Source organism: Periplaneta americana, chromosome 12, assembly GCF_040183065.1.
Source record: "Periplaneta americana isolate PAMFEO1 chromosome 12, P.americana_PAMFEO1_priV1, whole genome shotgun sequence".
In the NCBI taxonomy this organism is placed as follows: domain Eukaryota; kingdom Metazoa; phylum Arthropoda; class Insecta; order Blattodea; family Blattidae; genus Periplaneta; species Periplaneta americana.
In genome coordinates this window covers 35,015,078-35,036,370 of record NC_091128.1, presented here as the reverse complement: position 1 = coordinate 35,036,370, position 21,293 = coordinate 35,015,078, and the positions used below count along the sequence as shown (strand labels likewise).

At 38.2% G+C, this 21,293-nt stretch overlaps 1 protein-coding gene and 1 long non-coding RNA gene across 6 annotated transcripts in view; one reads left to right on the top strand and one right to left on the bottom strand.

Moving 5' to 3' along the window:
* Positions 1 to 3,226, top strand: part of LOC138710235 (uncharacterized) — a 30,415-nt gene extending 27,189 nt beyond the window's left edge. Inside the window, exon 4 of the long non-coding RNA XR_011335187.1 lies at positions 3,148 to 3,226. This is a non-coding gene — a long non-coding RNA (uncharacterized lncRNA). The remainder of the gene's footprint in view (positions 1 to 3,147) is intronic.
* The window catches only part of LOC138710229 (host cell factor 1-like), a 150,324-nt gene that overhangs the window by 30,333 nt on the left and 98,698 nt on the right, over positions 1 to 21,293 (bottom strand). For 4 of the 5 annotated variants that reach the window (XR_011335185.1, XM_069840904.1, XM_069840903.1 and 1 more), the window contains exons 8-10: positions 19,915 to 20,007; positions 10,608 to 10,907; positions 792 to 970 (exon numbers count right to left, since the gene is read on the bottom strand). Coding sequence is in view for 4 of the 5 variants with exons in the window: in XM_069840904.1 (XP_069697005.1) it covers positions 792 to 970; positions 10,608 to 10,907; positions 19,915 to 20,007 (572 nt within the window). In the remaining variant the exon portion in view is untranslated. The remainder of the gene's footprint in view (positions 1 to 791; positions 971 to 10,607; positions 10,908 to 19,914; positions 20,008 to 21,293) is intronic. The other variant, XM_069840902.1, reaches the window with a different exon arrangement.

The window sequence follows — 21,293 nt, the reverse complement described above, 5'->3', positions numbered from 1 at the left end:
AGGATTTTACTATTTTTAACATTCATAATTGTATCAATAATAACGAAACAAACCAGTAATTGATAAAAAATATACTATCAATGGCAACATAAATAGAAATTTTTAAAAGTAATCAATTTTTTTTTTACAATATAATTTTATACATTTTGAATCCACTTTAATGTCTACAATTTAACCTTTGTATTCCATAGTTGTTTTGATTATTGTTATAAATTGAAATAGAGATGATGATAATCAGTTCAACTATCACACATATTAAAACAATAATAAATCAATCCAGCTCAATTAATTTGTACACATGATTTTAATGTATTATATATAAGATTGTTTAATATATATATATATATATATATATATATATATATATTAAACAGTCATTTAATTTATTCTAAATTTATGTATTACATGATATTCTTTGATTAAATGCCTGAAGATGCCAAGGGGCGAAAACATTAGCACATTATTTTATGTTTAACTTATATGAATATTTATATTTATAAATTTTATTGATGTTTTTAAAAAATTGATAAGTCATTTAAACTGAATAACAAAATAAACATTTATGTTATAAATTTAACGAGATAAAGAAAATAAAAATATGACCGACCGAAAAAAAATGGTACAGGAAGCAAAGAAAGAAATGATATGTGCCCCCGGAAATATGACACGAGGAACTGTGTAACAATATTACTGGTGGTCGCTGGCTGATGTTAATAACAGCCAAGGTTCAGATCTGGTTGTGGAAGTAGCACAAGATACATGAATGAGAAATGAAGAGTGAAATTAGTTACCCTTGATACAGTCATCTCCTGACTCGTCTTCACCGATGTCACAGTCTGAGGCTGTTCTGTGTCCTCTGGACCAGTTTCTGGTTTCTGTACTTCTTCCAGTTTGCTTCCTCGCAGAGGTGTGACTGCCTTCAAAGCTGTTGCTGTGGATACTGTTAACTTTACAGTCTGATCACTACCAACTGCAAGTAATCATGAAGTGTAATAATTAGGAGAGACTGGGGATGCTTGATACACATGGATGAAAATATGTATATTGTGGCATTAAATATACTTCGTTTAGCTTTCTTTACACAACTACTTAGTTACATTGATAATATTAACAAAATACACAATTTAAAAACCTTTTTTAAAAAACACAAAAAAAAAATCAAATTTTACCTGTATGTAAACTGTATCAATCCTCCCTATCATGGGGATATGTGATACACTCCTTGGCAGTATATGATACGGTTATTTGATATTCAAAATTTAGGTGAGATTTTGGTTTACAATGCCAATGGTCCATTTTGAAAAGGTACTTCAAAGTTGTGCAATGGATTTTTAATAACATTTTTGATAAAACCAATCACAATACATTTTAACATCTTCCATTTATTCTACAGACAGTCCTTCAAAACTTACATTAAAATAAAAACAAATTATAGTTCATTTTTATCCAGAAATGTACGTTGGGAAAGTATAGTATCAATTTGAGAACTGTTAATCACAGAAATATCATATTTTGTGATCATTTAAGTTTTATGCCACTTACATGTCGTGAGAATTTCATTCTTCTACACGTTCTGTCTCTAAAATGCATCCAACAAATCTATCAACCTTTTTTTTTTTACCTTTGTATGAAACTACGACCCTATCACGTACTTCCACCTTCTCTTTAAATGGTTCTTCAGTTTCTTCCACAAAGTCATCATCACTCATATCGACTTCTTCCTGACCAGTTTCAGCATTATTCTTTCTTCACTCTTTCCAACACAGCTTCATTTCTTACTTTGTCCAATTCACATGTTCCAGTCTTCTCCACATCCTCATTTCAAATGCTTCTAATCACTTCTCTTCATTGTAATGTCGATGTGTCTGCCCCATACAATGCCGTACTCCACACAAAGCACTTCATTAGTATCATTTCTTTTTCCAAAGGTCCGCAAAAGAAGCTCCTTTTCCTATTATAAGCTCCCTTTGCCATTGCTATCCTCCTTTTGACTTCCTGGCTGCAGCTCATGTTATTGCTTTTAGTATACCCAAAGTATTTGAAGCTGTCCACTTGCTCTATTGCCTTATTTAGAATTCGCAAGTTTACCTTCTTATTTTTCTTCCAACAATCATGGTCTTCTGTCTGTTTGTAGGCGGGTAATGAATGTCGTTCAACCTATAGGTTCTTGGTATACAAGTCTATCATATGGTACTTATAGCTTACACCTAATGACTAATCAAAGTTAAACCCACAGTCTTACTTCCACACAGAGATGATTGATACACGTATCACATATCCCCTGTTCATTAGTATCATGCATCCCCATGCAACACACTATCATATTCTTATTCCGAAAGGGATTCGAACAATCAATGTGTCATGGCTGCCGGACGTAATTACTTAAAGGTATGTAGATTGCAATCCCACAAAATGATTATCGATAACTTTTATTGACAGATTATAAGGAATATTTTACATAATATTTACTTTGATCGGTCAGGATTGAAATTCTAGCTCTAGATCAAATTCTTCAACTCCACACTTGCTATAAATGACAATAAACCGTCAATAGGAAGTGATTATTACAACATATGAATCACAGAACAGTAACATCAACAATTGGGCCAAAATGTATCATGTATCATAATTATATCCCTGTGCATCAAATATCTCCAGTCTCCCCCAACAGAATTACTAACCTTTGTCGTTCAACCTATAGGTTCTTGGTATACAAGTCTATCATATGGTACTTATAGCTTACACCTAATGACTAATCAAAGTTAAACCCACAGTCTTACTTCTCTATCATGGGTTTCTTATGACCAGACTACAGAAGTTTATGGAATTGCGTATTTTTATTGATTGTGCAAGAAGGGGGAATGTCGTAAATTTGTGAAAAATGAGATGAAGGTTCAGTACTATAGATCAAAGGGAGTAGAGTACAATACACTTTGTTGCAAGAAAGATTATAGTTCCAGATCTACATTATGTTGGCGAATTGGTTACAATATAAAAAAGGGGAATGTCACAGTAAAACAGTATAAAAAAAGGAGAATGTCATGGCATTACTGTATGACACGACTAAGGACTCATTTGTTTACGAGAATTATTTGTTCGTAGTGATGTTTAGTCATTTTTTGCTGTGTGATTTGTTTTTTTTTTAAGGTTTAAAATCACGTCGAATTATGGCATCTTCAGAAGACAATGAAAGTGAGTGCAGCAGTCTGAAGAAAATAAACACAGGTACCAGGAAACGTAAAGTTAGGTAGAAGTAAGTTAGTGATGTAATGAAAACTATGTTATCAACGCATGAAACTGGACCAGACTGCAAGTGCAAACGTTATCGGTGTTTTGAGGTCATCCCGCAACAAGAAATTAAACGCATTATTAAAGACTTTGACGCTTTGATATCTGTGGATGAACAAAACGCATATCTATGTGGATTAATAACCGTTCATTTGATTCAGAATCATAGACCACGAAACCCAGAATAAAATGCTTTATTCCATGATAAGTTTTATTCGTACAGAATGAGAATTGAAGAAGATGGTACCAAAGGAGTTTCTGTATGCTATAAGATATTCCGAATCTACAAAAAGCTCTAAAAACTACTGGGACACCACCGAAAGATCGGCGAGGAAAATATGATCACAAACATAGAAGAAAACCAAAAGATGTTGCAGACAGTGTGGTCAAGCATATGAACTCATTCAAGGAACGGCACAGTCATTACAGTAGGAAGAAAAGTGAGTTTATCTGCCAGATACACTAAATAATAAAATGTATGAAATGTACAAAGAAGAAAAACTGTCACCTGTTTCATATGAATATTACAGAAAGATCTTCATTACGAGCTTTAATATCGTATATGGCTATCCACACTGCGATACATGCAGTGCATGTGATAAGTTCCAGACTAATGCCTCCTGCCTGAAGAAGCTTCATCAAGGCAATAAATATAACTTTTACTCATAAACTTTTCTAAAAGCTGATAAATAGTGATACTAATAATACTTCGTTTTATTTCAATGTGTTACCAATTTCATGGGATAAATTCAAAGATATACAACAACGCAAGCAGTTTTGTTGTGCAGATGCAAGAGAATATTACAACACTCCCTCACAAAGATTCTTCAGTGTGTACTAAAATAGAGTAAACAGATCTTTGTAAGAATACTGACATTCCTACTTTTTGTTATTTATTCTTTACATTAAAGTTTGACATTCCTTCTTTTTGTCATTTATTGTTTGCATTATGGATGAAAAATTATTCTGGTAACAAGGATTGGTTAGCAAGAGCCACAGTTTATTACAATATCATTTCGGTGATATATATTGAGTTGAGTAAAAAAGAAATATATGAGTTATATTTGCTCAATGTCCTGTAATATGGTTTCAAAGTTTAAACTTAATTTCCTGGACTCTCCATATATCTAAGAGCTTCGTAGGTATAACCTCTGCTGATCACGTCTTATTTATACATTCAAGTAAAATTAACCTTATTTAGCAATTTTTGAAGTTCTTTATCATATTTCATTTTATTTTGCATATTTAAGATCCTATATTGAGTACTTTTGTCGTTTTATCAATTTTTACCTTTTAAAAATCCAGACAAAGAATAGTTATTTCAAATATTATTAACAATTTAACACCAAACTAGTACTATGTGGAAACTCGATGTGTTTTAAACTTAAAACAATTGCCTGATATAAGTTACCATGAATGTGCATTAGCTTCCTGTCATCAACAATGTAATTTCACTCACTGAAGTGTATTATAATAATAAATTATTGAAATAATTTTATTTTTGTTCTTTAAATATACAGAAATTTGGTACAAACAAATGTAACTTTTCGTTCTGCAAAGGAATTTTACAATGTAATGCATTCCAACAATGCTTTAAACGTTATTACCTGGACAGAGACAGATATTTAGGCCTAGGTACCCTGAGCAGCTCGTATCTTATTGTCTGTGTTCGCTGAACACAGGGAACCCAAGAGTTGGAACTTAATCAGAGACAATTCTGTCCGACGCCGGGGTGGTATCCGGTGTGGCTTAGTGGATAAAGCATCAGCACGTAGAGCTGAAAACCCGGGTTCAAATCCTGGCGCCGGAGAGAATTTTTCTCCGTTCCATTACTCTTTCATCATATTTAATTAAAATTAAGTTAAGTTAAAATTTAATATTTGAAGTTACTTTGTTTAACGTGAAATGTGCATCACTCACTTTCCATCCTCTAGCACAATTTAAACACAAAAAGTAAACGGTATATCATCTATATTTCTTCTTGCAATTTTATAAACAGTGTTACATGGCAATGACCTCCCACTCCCCCATTCAAAATAAGTCAACTGACGTGGTTGTTCAGAACATCACAACAACCTAATGTCCATTCCCTACTCATTACGGTGTTGCACAATCGCACAATTCACGTCTTAAAATACACATTTTTCTGAAAAACCATTCAACACACTACAAAATGATATTTGACTTTTTTGTTACTCTTTACTAAAGGAATCATCCACCACACTAAATGACATTACTGATGGTTCACTCTGTATATGGTCATGTGGAACTATGATATCACAGAACACGTGACCAAAACCCCCAAAACATTACCATGTATGCACTCGCGACATGACAACACCCCAAGTGTGGTCTACATAATACGGGTCACCACTAACCTCAGGGCTTTTACTCGCTAGTTGTTATGTAGAACTGTAAATTGTATTACTACTAGCCTCCACTATAATAGTTATACCACAGTTAGGCGACTTCTTATTCTCAGGACTTTGTATTGGACGAATCCTTCTCAATTTCCACATTACGAAGTGTGATCAACTCTACCTTACACTGCACCTTTCTGGTAGCAGCGTCTGTGGAAAAAAGAAGATGAACATCGCGACCAGACGTTCGAAAACAACATCTGTGGGTAAGTATTCTGTCACACTCTACAGTCGCCATCTTCTATCATGATTGTTTCATGAGATGGAATCAACGTCAACCCTAGTCACCTGGTTGTTCCAGCATGGCTCTTCCTCTTCAGCACACCTTGGAGTCTCCGATATCTCCAGAAGTTAACAACCTGCGTAGAAGGTCAATGACCAGTTGCTGGTCACGAAATCTGAGGATCGACAGCCAGAGTGTGACAACTAGTCAACAGATACTTCATCTGGGTAGGTGTACTACTAGTCTCGAGAGATGTTGATAACCCTTTCTATAATTTCCTTAAATATTGGTGATGTTAATATGAGTGAAAGCCTATTTGGCCATGGCACATGCAGATCAAGATCAAAGAATTCAACTTCTAGAAGACCACGTCAATATTCTTCAAACATAAGAAAGTGCTGAATTATCCATTACAACTGCTGCTAAGTGTCTGAAAATAGTTTTTCAGGAGAACCATGCAATTTAAACGAATTAAATGATAATATTGAGTTGACTAGATCAAATCAAGAGACTATATTAATCAAATATATATTGGCAAAGATCACGGGAAATGCTAGGAGAACTTTAAACATACATCCAGCAGATGAAACAAAGTGAAAAGACATTAAACAAAACTAGAGACACATTTTGCAGCACAAAGAACATTTTTTATACTATGACCCAGCTGTGTCAGGTAAAATAAAAACCTACTCAATGGGGGCAAGAGTTGAACAATTGATTCAATCAATTTAGATACGAGTAGTACCAATCACTTCACTAACTCTTGTTCAGCGGACGAGAAAAAGGGTGGATAAAAGATAATAATTAAATTAGGAATTTTCATTGATTCAGTAAGAGAAGCAATAAAATCAGTTGTGGATCAGAAATCCTTAAAAGAAGTGATAGACAGGGCAATAGCAGAAGATTGTGACAGAAGGTCTAGCATAAGATATGGTAAGAAAGTAAGTGGTACAATGGTACCCAAAAGGTTCCCACGAAGTCAAAACCAAGTAAACTTACTTTTTAATATGTGTGTCCAGCTATACGCTGATTACACGATCTTCACTGTAAATCAAATATGCAATTTTCCAGAGCTGTGGATTGGTGAAAATTTCATGCTTTTATTCTTTCCTGGAGTTTATGGTTGGTGTTATTACATTGAAGTAGGATGTGTTCTATTGTTTCTTCTTCTGTTAAAGATTTTTTACATAGTGGTGACGCTGATAATTTAAAGCGCTGCAGGTAAGCTTCCATAATAAGGTGTCCAATTCTAACTTGTGCAGCAAACGTTTTTACTGTCTAGGAATATCACTGTAGATTTTAATATTGTTGGATTGTTTCAAAATTTTCCATAGTGCTCTTTCTGTTTGTTCATTTAAGCAATCATCTGTCCATTGTTTATTTATCATGTTATGAATAGAGCTCGGATTTTATGTGATTACATATTCTGTTCCTATATATATAGCTATAAGAAAAGCTAAAATGTCGGCGAATCACACCAAAGAGATCATTATTCCGGAGTTTACCATTCAGAATGTTACCAATCTTGTAGAGTGTACCCTTCGTTCCGACCTAGCACATACTGTAGTTTTGCATTAACACATTCACCGACTTTATCACGTGCAGCCTTTAACTCACTTTCCACATTTGTCACAAGGTGAAGAGCATCACAGAGTTTTAACACCAGTTTCTTCTATTTGTGTGATTGTTGTTGATATATTACTGAAATTTGACTTAATATAAGCGAGGTCCCCGGTCAGTGTAGGACTTGAAAACAGCGTCTTGGCAGTTTTGATGGAGGAAGTTTCACCTTCGTTGAACTCATTGACAACATTTTCGATAACATTGTAGTTGGTGCAGTAGTAGTTAAGCCACGTTCCCCAACGTGTGAGGATGGGCTGGGGAAGCAAAGGAACAGAAGAGACAATTTCCTTGAATTTCTGCACTCGAAGTGGAGCTTTCATGAAAATCTTTTTTACTTGCAATTAACTTGTCCACATTAGGATAATTTCCCCGAATTTCTTCTGCAACCCTTGTAGTGCATGTAAAATGCATGTTACATGTATCATTTTAGGGTAGAGAAGCTGACCTTTGCCAGCTTTCACCATATAGGGAGCTGCATCAGTTATTAGAAGAACATTTTCTCTCTTTACTCCCTCAGGCCACAACAGATTCAATGCGTTGTCGAAGGTAACAGCAATATTTGAGTGGTTAGTCCTCTCCAATGCTTCACAGGAAATGAGAAATTTTTCTCCTGGTCAGTCTTCCCTTAAAACACAAACAACGTTTGCTACATATTTTCCTTCAATGTCGCTGGTTACATCCATAGAAACCTAGAGCTTGTTATCAGCGGCGCAGGATCGTATCTTATTTAAAAAATCATCGTAACAAGTAGTCACGTAGTTCTTGCGAAGTGTTGTTGCATTAGGAATGTGCTGATTAGTGTATTTGTGCAGAAAATTGCTGAAGTGCTGATTATTAACTTTCTCCAGCGATATATTAGCAGACATCATCATTGTACATAAATCCTTGTTAAATCAGACATTTTGCTTGTGGTGGACGATGACGAAATCTTCTCAAAGAGGAGCTGTTGGCGGTTCTCTGATGCAACATTTCGAGCCAAATTGTTTTTGTGTTGCTGTACTGCACTGCTGTTGCACATTAAATCACTTTAACTCCGTACAGCTTACAGAATAGAATTGTGCCATCTGTACTGAAATGCTTATCTCCAAAATTCCGTACAAATGCTAGCAGTTTTTCACTTATCGAACCATTACTTTTAGACATGATAAGCTGAGTGTATCCCATGAAGACATTTCTACTTGCTAAAGTTATTTACATAAGCAGTTGACCTTGGCTAATTTCTCTGTTCACTTTATTTGCATCTGTCCCTTTTTACGCATCTCTCTCTTTCTCCTAATTCACAAAAATGTATATTTCGTGAAAGTATTTTTCGAAAGAAAATACTGAGAAATTACAAGTAACAATATCAGGGTATTCAAAACCCATCTCTATGATGGCTGAAAGCAAATAAATGAAAATGGAATAAAAAAGACAAAAGCATGGAAAAATATGAAAAATGATTGAAAATATCACTATAATATGAAAAATGACAAAGAAACTTTAAAAAGTGAAAATATGACATTACATGACCAATGAAAATTACATAATTCTATTCAAATTAGATGAAATCATGTTTAACTTATATTTTCTATGGAAAAACACAAAGGAAAAAAATATGAAATGTCATAAACATCCGGACCCTAGTTGTGTAGCACCCCATTTAACCAAACGCATTCTTGAACTGCCTGCTGTCCTTTGCTATACATTTCTGTCACCTGCTTAACATGTTCTCATTCACTTCACGTTCCCGTGGAGAAATAGAGGCAATTTCCTTACTCACATATTATGCTTCAGATCTTGTAAGATGCATAGGTTAGATGTCTTTTAGTGAAAGCCAAAGATAAAAAAAAAACACAGGGAGTAAGGTTGGGGGATTGAGGAAGCCATAGATTAACACTAATACAAATTTTGTTGTATGAATGGTGGTGCAATGCTGTTGGAAGAATGCATAATTTTATTCCATCTCCGTTATCTCTCGAAGAAAGGCATGTAAAATAAGATTCACATATTTACCAGCTTTAATTGAAAAACAAAAATGCTCCAACAGTTCTTTCCTTGCTCATGGCACACCATACAACTTTCTCGTCATGTATCAGTACAAAAACTTCATGAATAATGTGTAGCTTTTCAGTAACAGTAATTTTGTGGAGATAGATCCAATCCACATCAGAGAAGAAAATAAGATATCACATTGTTCACAATATGTATGTGCCTGGTTGTAGTTCATGGCACACACTAATTTTTATGGTTCAATTTTTGTAGTTTAGTGCACAGGGAAAGGAGAAATTCCCACTTGTTGTGCAAGCTGTCTAAAAGATCTTCTAAACAGTAGCTAATGTCATCCAACATTTGTTTCATTAAAGCCAGTTCTCCTTTTCTGCGCTTCTTGTTTGTAATAGTTGCAATCTGCCGACATTTATGGATTGTCACATGAGCTGGCACTTTCAGACCAGGAAATCCTTCTGCAAACATTCTTCAAACTTAACGGATTCTATCAATATGTAAAAGTCATACATGGAAACATGATCTTCTAACGAAAATGTAAATTACTGTAGAATTGTGCTTCACTTAGTGAAGCTAGTGAAGCTGTCAAATGGAATACAAATGGAACATTAGCATACAATTTTTTTTTTTTTACAATTAAAGAAGAATGGTTATGCTGATTGAGGTTTTACGTTTCAGTATCAGAAACTGGATAATCAGTGCAGTTAAAAGTATCTTTAAGTAAAATATTTCTATTTTCCAGTAACAATACACCAAACCAAACGACTGAATACAGAACAGGGATGTATAAATTCTTGTATACAAGATGAGATGAAGTGTGTTCTGATCATTATGCAGGCACATCACCATGAATAGAGACTCAAGTATCCAATTCTATAATACTGGCAAGTAGAATAATCCTTTATTTTTGGCTGGAATGGAACACAAGACACCTTCCTGTTCACAAGTGACTAAAGCTGAGGAGATATGGCTAAAAAAAATACTGAATTCCAAATACAAAATTTCAAGTACAGAAATACTAAATTAAGTAAGTCGTGCACAGCAGAATAAGCTAGCAAACAGGAACTTACCAATACTCATATCCTGAGCAGTTGTCGCTTGGATCCCAGATAGCTGTCCAGAGGGCTGAGCTTGGCTTTGTGACTGAGGCTCTGCTTGTGCCTGTGCCTGCAGCTGCAGGGTTGGTGTCTGTGATGATGTGGCACCAACAGATGGCTGTGCAAGGCTGAATGTAGAGAGTATGGTGGATGTTTTTGGTGGAGTCACCAATGCACTCGCAACTGTGGTACTGGTCGCAATGCCAGGTTCCAAGATACGCAATCCGGAGGGAGAAGATGATAGAGCTCGAACAGGAATTAAATAGCCTGCACCTGAAACAAAGTTAATGTGTTCTTTAACACAGTCTAAAGAATAGTGGTGTGATGGTAGTCATTAGACCATAAATAGGAGTCATAAGATAAAATAAACGAGAAAATTAGGACAAAACTCTTATTTTCTTCTTCCTTCGTAGGAATTGTGTAAAAGATACTTCTTTCTGTCAAGGATCTGTCTGAACATGATTTCCCTCCTTCTCCTTTTCCCTTTGTAGTACTTTAGATTCATTTTTCTTTTATTTTTCAGATATTTTGTGTAGCCTACATGTTTTTCCCTATTATTCAGGTCATGTCCTAAAATATGTGTGTACTGCCCTCAGATGCTTCTGGAGTTTCTTGTTAGTCCAATTATCATTTGAACGAAAAGTGAGTTGTCGTGAAAACAACATTTATTTCTCCACATATTCTTCTTCAACATTAATGTATCAGTGCCATTTAACATTTAGAAATCTGCAGCACACAAATGTATATCTTTTTCACTGCATCTATTGCTGAGCCAAGAAAAAATTCGAGACTCGACCTTTGACTATAATATATTATCATCGATGAAGTATAGGTACTCCACATGCAATGTCTACTGCAAGAACACGTTGCTGGCAAATGTTTCTATGATCAATGAAATACATAACTATCAGTACACCCGATATTTTAAGACTGGTGAAATGGCAGATAAATGCAGTAATACTTGAGAGAAGTATTTTGTTCTGATATGCTCCTCAGTTATTTTCCTTTTGAGTACAGTTTCTGATGGTAACATCACTCACTTTCCTTTTGGACGCAGTTTCTGATGGTAACTTACATTACATATAGATGGGCTGATTTTTTAGTAGTGGCAACTATCCTGCAGCGATGCCGTGCAAAGGAGCCAGATAATATCGTTTATACCACAGGTTGCTTACATGCCTCCCCTCCCTCAGAGCTAATGAACTCGCTTCCCCCCTCCATGTCCGTTTACAGTGACAACAATAAGACGAGCAGTTGTGAGCAAGCAGTCGCAGAATACAGTCGCAATGTTTTCGAAGGTGGACCAGAGACACTGGTTAAAAATTCCATGTGCTAGAGGTCGGCAGAACGTTAATGCAGAGTACTACTGTTCGTTTTTGCGAGCAACTCTGAGAAGAAAGCGGCGACACTTCATAGATAACCCACCCATCGTTCTGCATGACAATGCTAGGACGTATACAGCAGGAGTTGTGTCTGAATTGTTTAATTGCTGGGGCTGGGAAGTGCTCTATCACCCGCCATATTCTCCGGATTAAGTCCCTGCGACTTCGATCTAATACCTAAGATGAAGACCCACTTTGTGGGATTTGCTTCCGAACAGTTGAAGACGATTTACAGGCAACTGACTGCTCTCTTCACACTATCAACAGATTAGTCAGTGCCAAAGGGATCCAACAGCTTCTGCATCGCTGGGAACACGTTGTACGCAACGCTGATGACTACATAGAAGGCTTGTAAAACTTAGAATCATGTAAGCATGCTATGTATCGAGAAAAAAAGTAGTTGTCAGAACTAAAAAATCAACCTATGTACATAGATGAAAACTGAGCAAATTGGCTCATGCGTTCCGCATGGGACTCGCATTTGGGAAGTCCGTGGTTCGATTCCCGGACCGACCAAGCAGACTGTGGTTTTTCCGTGGTTTTTCACAGTTACTTAGGCAAATGCCGGGTTGGAATTTTCATTGTCATGGTCCATTTCCCTTCTCCTCCCATGTAGAAAAAGAATTTAGATATATATCATTTATCTTCTTCATCTCATTCAATAACATATTCAGGTCAAGACGCATGTCTTCATCTGCTTACGGGAGGGGACATCCTATTCATAACCATTCCTGGGTTCCTAGCCTTCCACAATATCTCTGCCAGGATTCATTCCTTAAGAGCACTTCCAAGGGTGCTTCGACAACATAGAAGGTCCGTTGGAATGGATCCTGTGCTGCTTGGTCACCTTGGCGGTATGAACTTAGAGTGGGGGGTAGGAGGCCCCATTGGGTGAGTGGGTGAGGAGTCACATGTAGCTGGTGGGCTGATACACCCTCATCCTCATTTATCCCATAAATTTGAGATGCACAATAGAAAAGTATGTTCGACATGCAAAGGGCCGTCCTAACCCGCCTGTAGCCACCAGAGTGCTGCATTGAAGTTAAATCCCTCGCTTGAACTTGGTTGAATGTCGCTGCCTCAAATGAGGTAAGGTCTGTCGTGATATGCTCGTAGGAAACACAAGCACAGTACAAGATCATCTCACCGACATGTTTTATCTTGTATGGAAGGCGACAGATAAGATACACAGACGTCTGCCACTGTAAAAATTAAGGCTTTATTTTCTGCGTTTATGAGAAACGTCTAATGGAATGTACCAAAACAACAGTAACATGGAGTTATAAATAAAATAGAATGAAAAAACTTAGATATACAATTATTATTGTTAATGAATAAATACGGTATTCAATATTTGATTTACCACAAATATAATATGATAGGTCCATATATTGTGTTCCGCCTATATACTGCGACAATGTAGAAATGTTTTACAAAATATTATTGATATAGCAGTAGATTAATAACAATATTAGTACAGAGATAACAACACAGAAAATATAATAAAACGAATAATCATACTGTACAACTCTGCTACAGATGCAAAGTTTGATATACTAGTTATTATGATTATTATTAGTAGTAGAAAACTTGATACGGTTCTTTTTTTTTATTTTAGTAGGTTGTTTTACGACGCTGTATCGACATCTTAAGTTATTTAGTGTCTGAATGAGATGAAGGTGATAATGCCAGTGAAATGAGTCCAGGGTTCAGCACCGAAAGTTACCCAGCATTTGCTCATATTGGGTTGAGGGAAAACCTTGGAAAAAACCTCAACCAGGTAACTTGCCCTGACCAGGAATCGAACCCTGGCCACCTGGGATACGGTTGTTCTTGCATTGTCGTGATTGTTCTCCATTTATAATAATTACATTTACATCCAAAAACATCTATCAGATGTGGCAAAAACCAAATCATTCCTGTGTGAAAAGAAAAAAAAAAAAAAAACATTTACATACAACATTTATATTACATTTTAAAGCAAGTTTTGTAGTTGTACTACGGAGAGGTTAGTTAAACACTGGAAAGTTTTGAAATTATAAACATCTATGATGTTAGTACACAGTTCATCACTGTACACTTAAATGTTAAATTTCTTCCCAATGCTGTGAATAATCAAAATATCATTAACCCTGTCTGCATCGAGCATGTTTCTTTTTTCTGATATTAGATTCCCAGCTGTACTGAAATTCCGTTCACTTCCTGCATTTGTCGCAGGAATAAGAATATTCTTCTGGCTACTTCTGCAAGTCTAGGATACACATTACTGTTTTTCTTCCACCAGCAAGAAGGTTCATCATCATCAACATGTCTCCTTGTGATGTACAAATCTATTTCATTTCCCGTAGGCTCGTCACCATCTTCTTGCCATTCAGCAAACACTGACTTCAGTTTCTTAGCGGGTGAAGGTTGCTGGCGTATATCAGACAGAGCGCCTACAGAGGTTTCAACTTCAGAACACATTCGTCTCACAGTACACAGTATTTCCTCTCTCTCTAGTGCACTGAGCTGTTTGAGCTTTGTGAACGATGACCAAAGAAAAGTACCGATCTTGTGGATATCTTGAATTTTAACTTTATCCTCCAATAAATGAAGTTCACGTTCTTTGAGTTTTGTAATCTCTTCAACTTCCTCACTGGTTATCGCGCAGTGTTTCTTCAGTTTATGGACCCAAAGAAGTACTAGTTATTTAGTGGTATAGGTATCTCCTTGAAGTGAGTTGGTAGCTTCTGTGAAGGGTTGTAAGAAGCAGAGTCGTGCAGATTGGTCCAAGTCCACAGGCTTGCCCACTGCTGACCGTAAAGGGCTAAGCAGTGTCGCATGGAACTAGCCTGTGCCATCACCCTGCACCACCGCACGGGTCACGGCAGACTGCTTGTGGAGCGGTTTAGTGCGGTGAACTTGTTTGTATCAAAGCATGAGCCCAAGCTTCTGCTTCTATCAGTTACTTATGAATTGAGTTGGCGCGGGTTTGTGCTTGTGTGTACGGTTCGATCAACGATCAGCTACTGCTTCAAACATTTGATTTCTGTTTTTCAAGATGAGTCAAAATAATAGTGCATTGCAAAGAAAATACAGTCTCTGTGAGGCTGCTATTACACTTTGAAAGTTCTTTGACAAAGAATATTATGATAAAATATTACATCAAAGATCTTTGATAAAAAAAATAGGATTTGGGGTATATTACACTAAATGAAATTAGGAACAAATCTCTCCTAACACTTGTTCCACAACAATGAACACGCGTTCCGTGGATTTGTTGATACTAATATTTACGCGTTAAGTTTACGATTTGTTTATACTGTTATTTACGCGTTAAGTTTATAACACCATGAATAAATATCTGGTCAGGGGTTAAACCATGGATTGATTGATTGATGGTGTTTAAAGGGCGCGTCAGCGTCTATGGCTTTAAACCATGGATTGTAAGACGTGATAAGAGAGGTATACATCAAAACTTATTGAAAGAGCTACAATGAGAGGACTTGAAAAGTTATACAAATTATTATAAAATATTATTTACTTACAAATGGCTTTTAACGAACCCACAGGTTCATTGCCACCCTACATAACCCCGCCATCGGTCCCTATCCTGTGCAAGATTAATCCAGTCTCTATCATCATATCCCACTTTCCTAAATCCATTTTAATATTACCCTCCCATCTACGTCTCGGCCTCCCCAAAGATCTTTTTCCCTCCGGCCTCCCAACTAACACTCTATATGCATTTCTGGATTTGCCCATATAATATTAATATTATATTATAAAAATTATTTATTTACATTTCATTTGCTTCATAATTCGATGTCAGAATTTTTGTGGTAGCAACAGTCCAGTTATATTTGCGTGCCACCATATTTGTTTCACAGTATAGAAATATTTTATCAAAGATAACAAGCTGCACTCACATTTAATAAAAGATCTCTTATCAAATGAACTTTTATAAAAGAAAACCCATTACACTGTCATATATTGTATAATATATATTTTATAAAGAGATCTTTGCCAAAAAATTTTGATAGTGTATTAGCAGCCCGGAAAAACTTTATCACAGACACCAGCTGTTAAAACATACATTCTAAAATACAATCTCTTTAGAGAAAAAGTAGTGAAGGAGAAAATCGCTGCTAGAAAGTTAAAAAATACAGAGTCGGATGAAAATTTTAAAAAGCAACATAGGGACAGTTTTTAAATCCGTGTTCGACAGCAGTGGAAAATATTTTAATTTTGTACTGTGTCCGTTGTGCTCATGCCACACATCAAGTGAAAGCACAACTAGCGCACAAGCAGGAAAACAGTAAAATGCAATCAACTGGTGGGATGACGTCACTGCAGTGCTGAGGAGTGCGGTGGGCTAAGCTGGGCTGTGAAGCCCACCGCAACAGGCTAGGAAGCGGCCGCGCCAAGCAGTGTTGGTCTTTGGTGGTCTGGGCTGCTTATGCATTAGGACTGACAGTGCTGCGCTGAGGACCAATCTGCACGACACTGGTAAGAGTCTCTGACATGCAGTGCCAAGTTGTTGTCCTATGCTTGAACTTTAAATGTTGGTGTAGAATTGATTTTATGTATTTCTTTTGCACCAAACGATGCCACTTTGAATAAGGTGTTGTACTGTCTTATATTATTTTTAAAATGTGTTGATAAGGGATGTAGTACAATCAGTAAGATTTTAATTGGTTCTCGGAGCTCTTGAATCTCAAGAGAAACAACTTTTACAACAGCATAACATAATCCGTTTGGCTCATTACCCCATTTTTGCATTGCATTTATTGCATAGTTTATTCATTTTATCTATTTTAACACAATTCAAATGAGCATAGTTAATATTTGGATTATAAAATAATGGAATGCTAAGCTAACGTACTATTACTTCATTCTAAATCAATACACTCTCGTTGTTCGTTAATTCTCTGAGATGAAAATGAATGTGGTACTGGTACATAAATATTATTTTAAGAAACACGAGTATGTTGCTGGATAAAAATGCTGAGGAAAACAAGCACATGCTCGCGTTAATAGATCACCAGGCTAGAGAACATAAACAGATAGTTGCCGAAGAGGTCTGATAGGCTATGGAAGAAGCGGCAACTTAAGTACCTCATACAGTGCCCCTGTGGAACCATCCCCTTCAGCCAAACATTCGAACGTCAAGACGCCGAAGTTCGTCGCCAGTTCGAGGCTGCTGCGGTACATAATGGGTGGACGCTAGCGGAAAGGTCTACCCAGCTGTTGACCGTGCTTAAGGGAAAGGCATCAGAGATACTTCACAGCGTTTTAGAAGATGGAACAGCCACAGAGCTAATGGAGGTCTTGGAGGGATGTTATGGTGACCATCAACTTGCGGCAGCATTTAAGACCCAACTGAAAACGAGGTTCCAACAGTCAGGCGAGTCCCTACAAGAATTTGTGATGGTGGTAGAACAACTGGCCTATCTCCTGACTTCGTCACTGGAGAGGCGGCCTACCCTTCGGCAATGGAGTTCGAGACCCCGAGATCAGACAACAACTACTCTTGGCTGAACATCGCACCATCAACGAAGCTCTGGTGGCGGCCCTCAGGATGGAGACGGCCAAGTTGACAGCGAAAGTCTCAACACCGCACTGGATTAGGAGCGTCACGGCGGCCGATGTTGAGGGATACCAACCGAAGCCACCCGAGCGACAGAGACGAGGAGTGCCCACCTCCTGGTCCTGCAGCAGACCGAGACATTTAAGAAGGGACTGCGGCCGATCTGGCCACAGGCAGGAAAGAGGGGTTGCTGATGTCGAGGGGAGCCAACAGAAGTCGCCGGAGCGACGGAGACGACGGGCACCCACCTGCTCGTCGTGCAGCAGACCTGGACATTTGAGGAGGGACTGCGACCGATCTGGCTACCATCAGGAGAGGCGACCGACGTTCAGGGAAGCCAACCAAAGCCACCCAAGCGACGGAGACGAGGAGCGCCCACCTGCTGGTCCTGCGGCGAACCTGGACATATAAGAAGGGAGTGCGACCGACCTGGCTACAGTCAGGAGAGAGGGGGGCCGATGCTAGGAGGGGGACGTCGGCGCCGATATCACCGTCCCCTCGGCTAATTCTGAAGCCATTCAACAGAAGATGTGACGATGGGCGTATAAGAGGCCGTCCATGCAGAGTACTGGTGGACACCGGGGCGATTCTCACTATCGCCAGGCCAGAAGTTGTGCGTGGCCTGCCTGGGAGGATGCCGCTGCGTTGATATGAGCTATGTACCGCTTCAGGCAAGAGCTTGCCCATCCAGAGGGAGGTCTTCCTGGATCTGACCTTGGGGAAGAGGAGACTGGAGATGTGGGTGTTCGTCGCCAACATCACTGAAGACGTCAACCTGGGACTCGACGCCATGAGGTTACTTGATGCAACGGTGGACGTCCGGCGCCGTATACTCCCTTTTAGTCAGGATGAAGTGTTCCTGATGGACGCCGAAGACCAACCCATGGCCTGCGGGCTCTCCTTGGAGAATCTAGTAGAAGAGCAAGATGGCGTCCACGCAGTACGAGTAATTGCCGCCCAGCCAATGCCAGGACGGGATGACACCACCATAGGAGGGAGCAGCTGCAGCACCCAAACGTTGGACCATCTAGTGGCCTACCAAGGAACTGTCTGGGACGAACAGTCCTAAAGAGGGAGCAATGTGGTAACCGTGCTGGAAGGTTCGGGAGTCTACGCGCGCGTCGGCGGAGGGAGACGTGGGACGCGAGGCTCGGGCGGACACTGAAGCGCGGCGCGGCGCGGAGAGAAACCTGCGGGACCGGAGCGTAGTGGAGGGGACTGACGTAAGGAAAGGTCTGGAGGCCCAGAAAGTTCGCGAGGCAGAACAATCGAGAACGTGTGATTTAATAAATAAAAACGCGAGCAGCCTTCAAGTCAATCAGTTGAATCACTAGCAAAAGAGCAAGCCAGCCTTGGGCAGCGAGCGAGGTGGACCTGAGTTCGAGCAAGTGAGTTAGTCAGCTAGTCAGCTGCGAGAGAGCTAGTTAGCGGAGACGTATCCAGTGGATCTGAGTTCGAGGTGCAGTGAACTTGAGTAACTGTGGCAGCGTCCAGGCGAAGACAACGCGTCCGGAAGTCTTGGGTTCGGAGTGCAGTGAACTGCATCTGGAAGTCTTGGGTTCGAACTGCAGTGAACCCTCTCTGGAAGTCTTGGGTTCGAAATGCAGTGAACTGTATGAAGGCTTGGGTTCGACGTACAGTGAACTTGAGTGAGTGAGCTACAAGAATTAGCTAAGGTGAACGAACTGTAAACTGAGAACTGACAGTTTTGTTTTGTACATAGTGCTTTGTGAATATTAGTTGAGATTAGGTACATTGTTGTTCTTCTCAATAATACACGTGAGTTGTCATTGTCGTTCTGTGGAGTACAATAACGACTACTGTGTTGCTGTGTTGAGTGGAATACCCATTGTTGACGGGTGTGTGATTAAAGTCAGAAATAAAAGCCATTATTGTTGAATAAAAGTTACAATATGTACTTCAGTACATCGTAATAATATATGATATGCGAAAAATAATCACTTAGTGATTTAAGACGGCGCTTATTCCATCAGATCCCGACCACTTAGTCACTCATAACGAGTGCATCTCTGCACATGTGTGGACATTGTGCCACTGTCATACATCTATGACGCAGTGCATGAGGGTAGACCATTAGAGGGAACCCAAGAGGTGGAACTTAAACTGAGAGGATTCAATCCGGCATCGGGATGGGAATCCAGTGTGGCTTAGTGGATAGAGCGTCAGCATGTACAGCTGAAAATCATATGATGCAGAATTTCTGCACGGAAATATCATACATACTTCGGTATATAATACACAAACAGTAAAGTTGATGTGCACATGCTCATGGCAGTTGCAAACGTTGGAAACAGCTGCAGAAACAAACCTGATGATAACTGAGCTACGGATTTATGTGGCAATGCTGTCTTCACTTGCTTGTGGTTCTGTGAAGGCGAGTGACGAATCCAGTTTCTACTGGCTGGGCGAAGCAGGCAGCCAACAGAAAGAAGTTTAAAAACAGACATTACAGAACTATTAGAAGTCGGTACTTTGCTTGCAACAGTTTAATCTAGTAACTAGTGACAGAAATTAAAAAGCTACCAGTAAAACTAAACTTGTTCACGAAACATAATTTACTACAACTAATAGGTTTTGTACAACTTAGTATATTTTTATGTTATAACTTGTAACTAATGACGTTTTCGATATCCATACATCATTTTTCTATGATTTTGCAACTTTTGTGAAGATGATACAAACAACAGGATGGTAATTTCCAAGTTCTTTTATTAACACACATTGATTTATCCGGTACCGGTACCAGTAATTAAACAGGTACAGTGTACAAGCAATGACGGATTCTTCATTATGTTAAGAAGAAATCATCTGGTCACAAAATGTGTCTGACAATTCGACATGTGTTTAAGGTATTTTTAATGTAAACTTATACAGCGCCAGTGAAATTCGACAACATCGTACAATTAGCTGGCAATCTAAAGCAATGCTCTTCAGGGTATAGTTGAAAAAATGAAATAATTCCTCTACATTCTCTCGTTTAAATTGTTGAAGTAGTGAGGGACATGTGCTTTCTGGCATCACAAAAATGTCAAGACATTCCCCGGCCAAATGACTTCTAGTTGGTGAAATGTATTAGTATTACCTTATTAAAAAAATCATACACGTGTAATGTGGGCTCTGAAGTTGATGAAATATCGTCTTTTTTTCTGAGACAGCACAGACAATGCAGGATGCAATACAAACTCGTTTCACTTCAACACAAAGTAATATAGGTTGCTTTTATTTTACGTTTTTTCGGTCTTTCATTGTCTATTGGTAATTTTTAGGAAATGATCTGCTTTTTATTCCATTGTTTCCCTTTTCTGTCTATGACGAAATTTTTTTTACTGTGTAGTCGTAGTCTATATTCGACAATCTACTGCAGATTACTTATGCAATTCGATTGCGCCTTACAACAATTTTCCTTACAGTTGCACCAGCCTTGTCTCCTGATCACGTGTATTATATACTTCCCCCTTCAATGCAACAGAAAAATACTGCGCTCACAGTCAGCATATTGTATCTCACAAGTGAAGACGTAAAGATGCTGGAAGTAAAGTACAGTAGACAAAGTTTTTGCGACAGTTAGTGACTGAGTTTGGTGGCAATGTATTTTTCACGGATGGAAATATACTATTTTGTTTGTATTTTACTATTAAAATTATGCTAATTTTTTTTATTTTAATGTTATATTTTCAGAAATTTAAG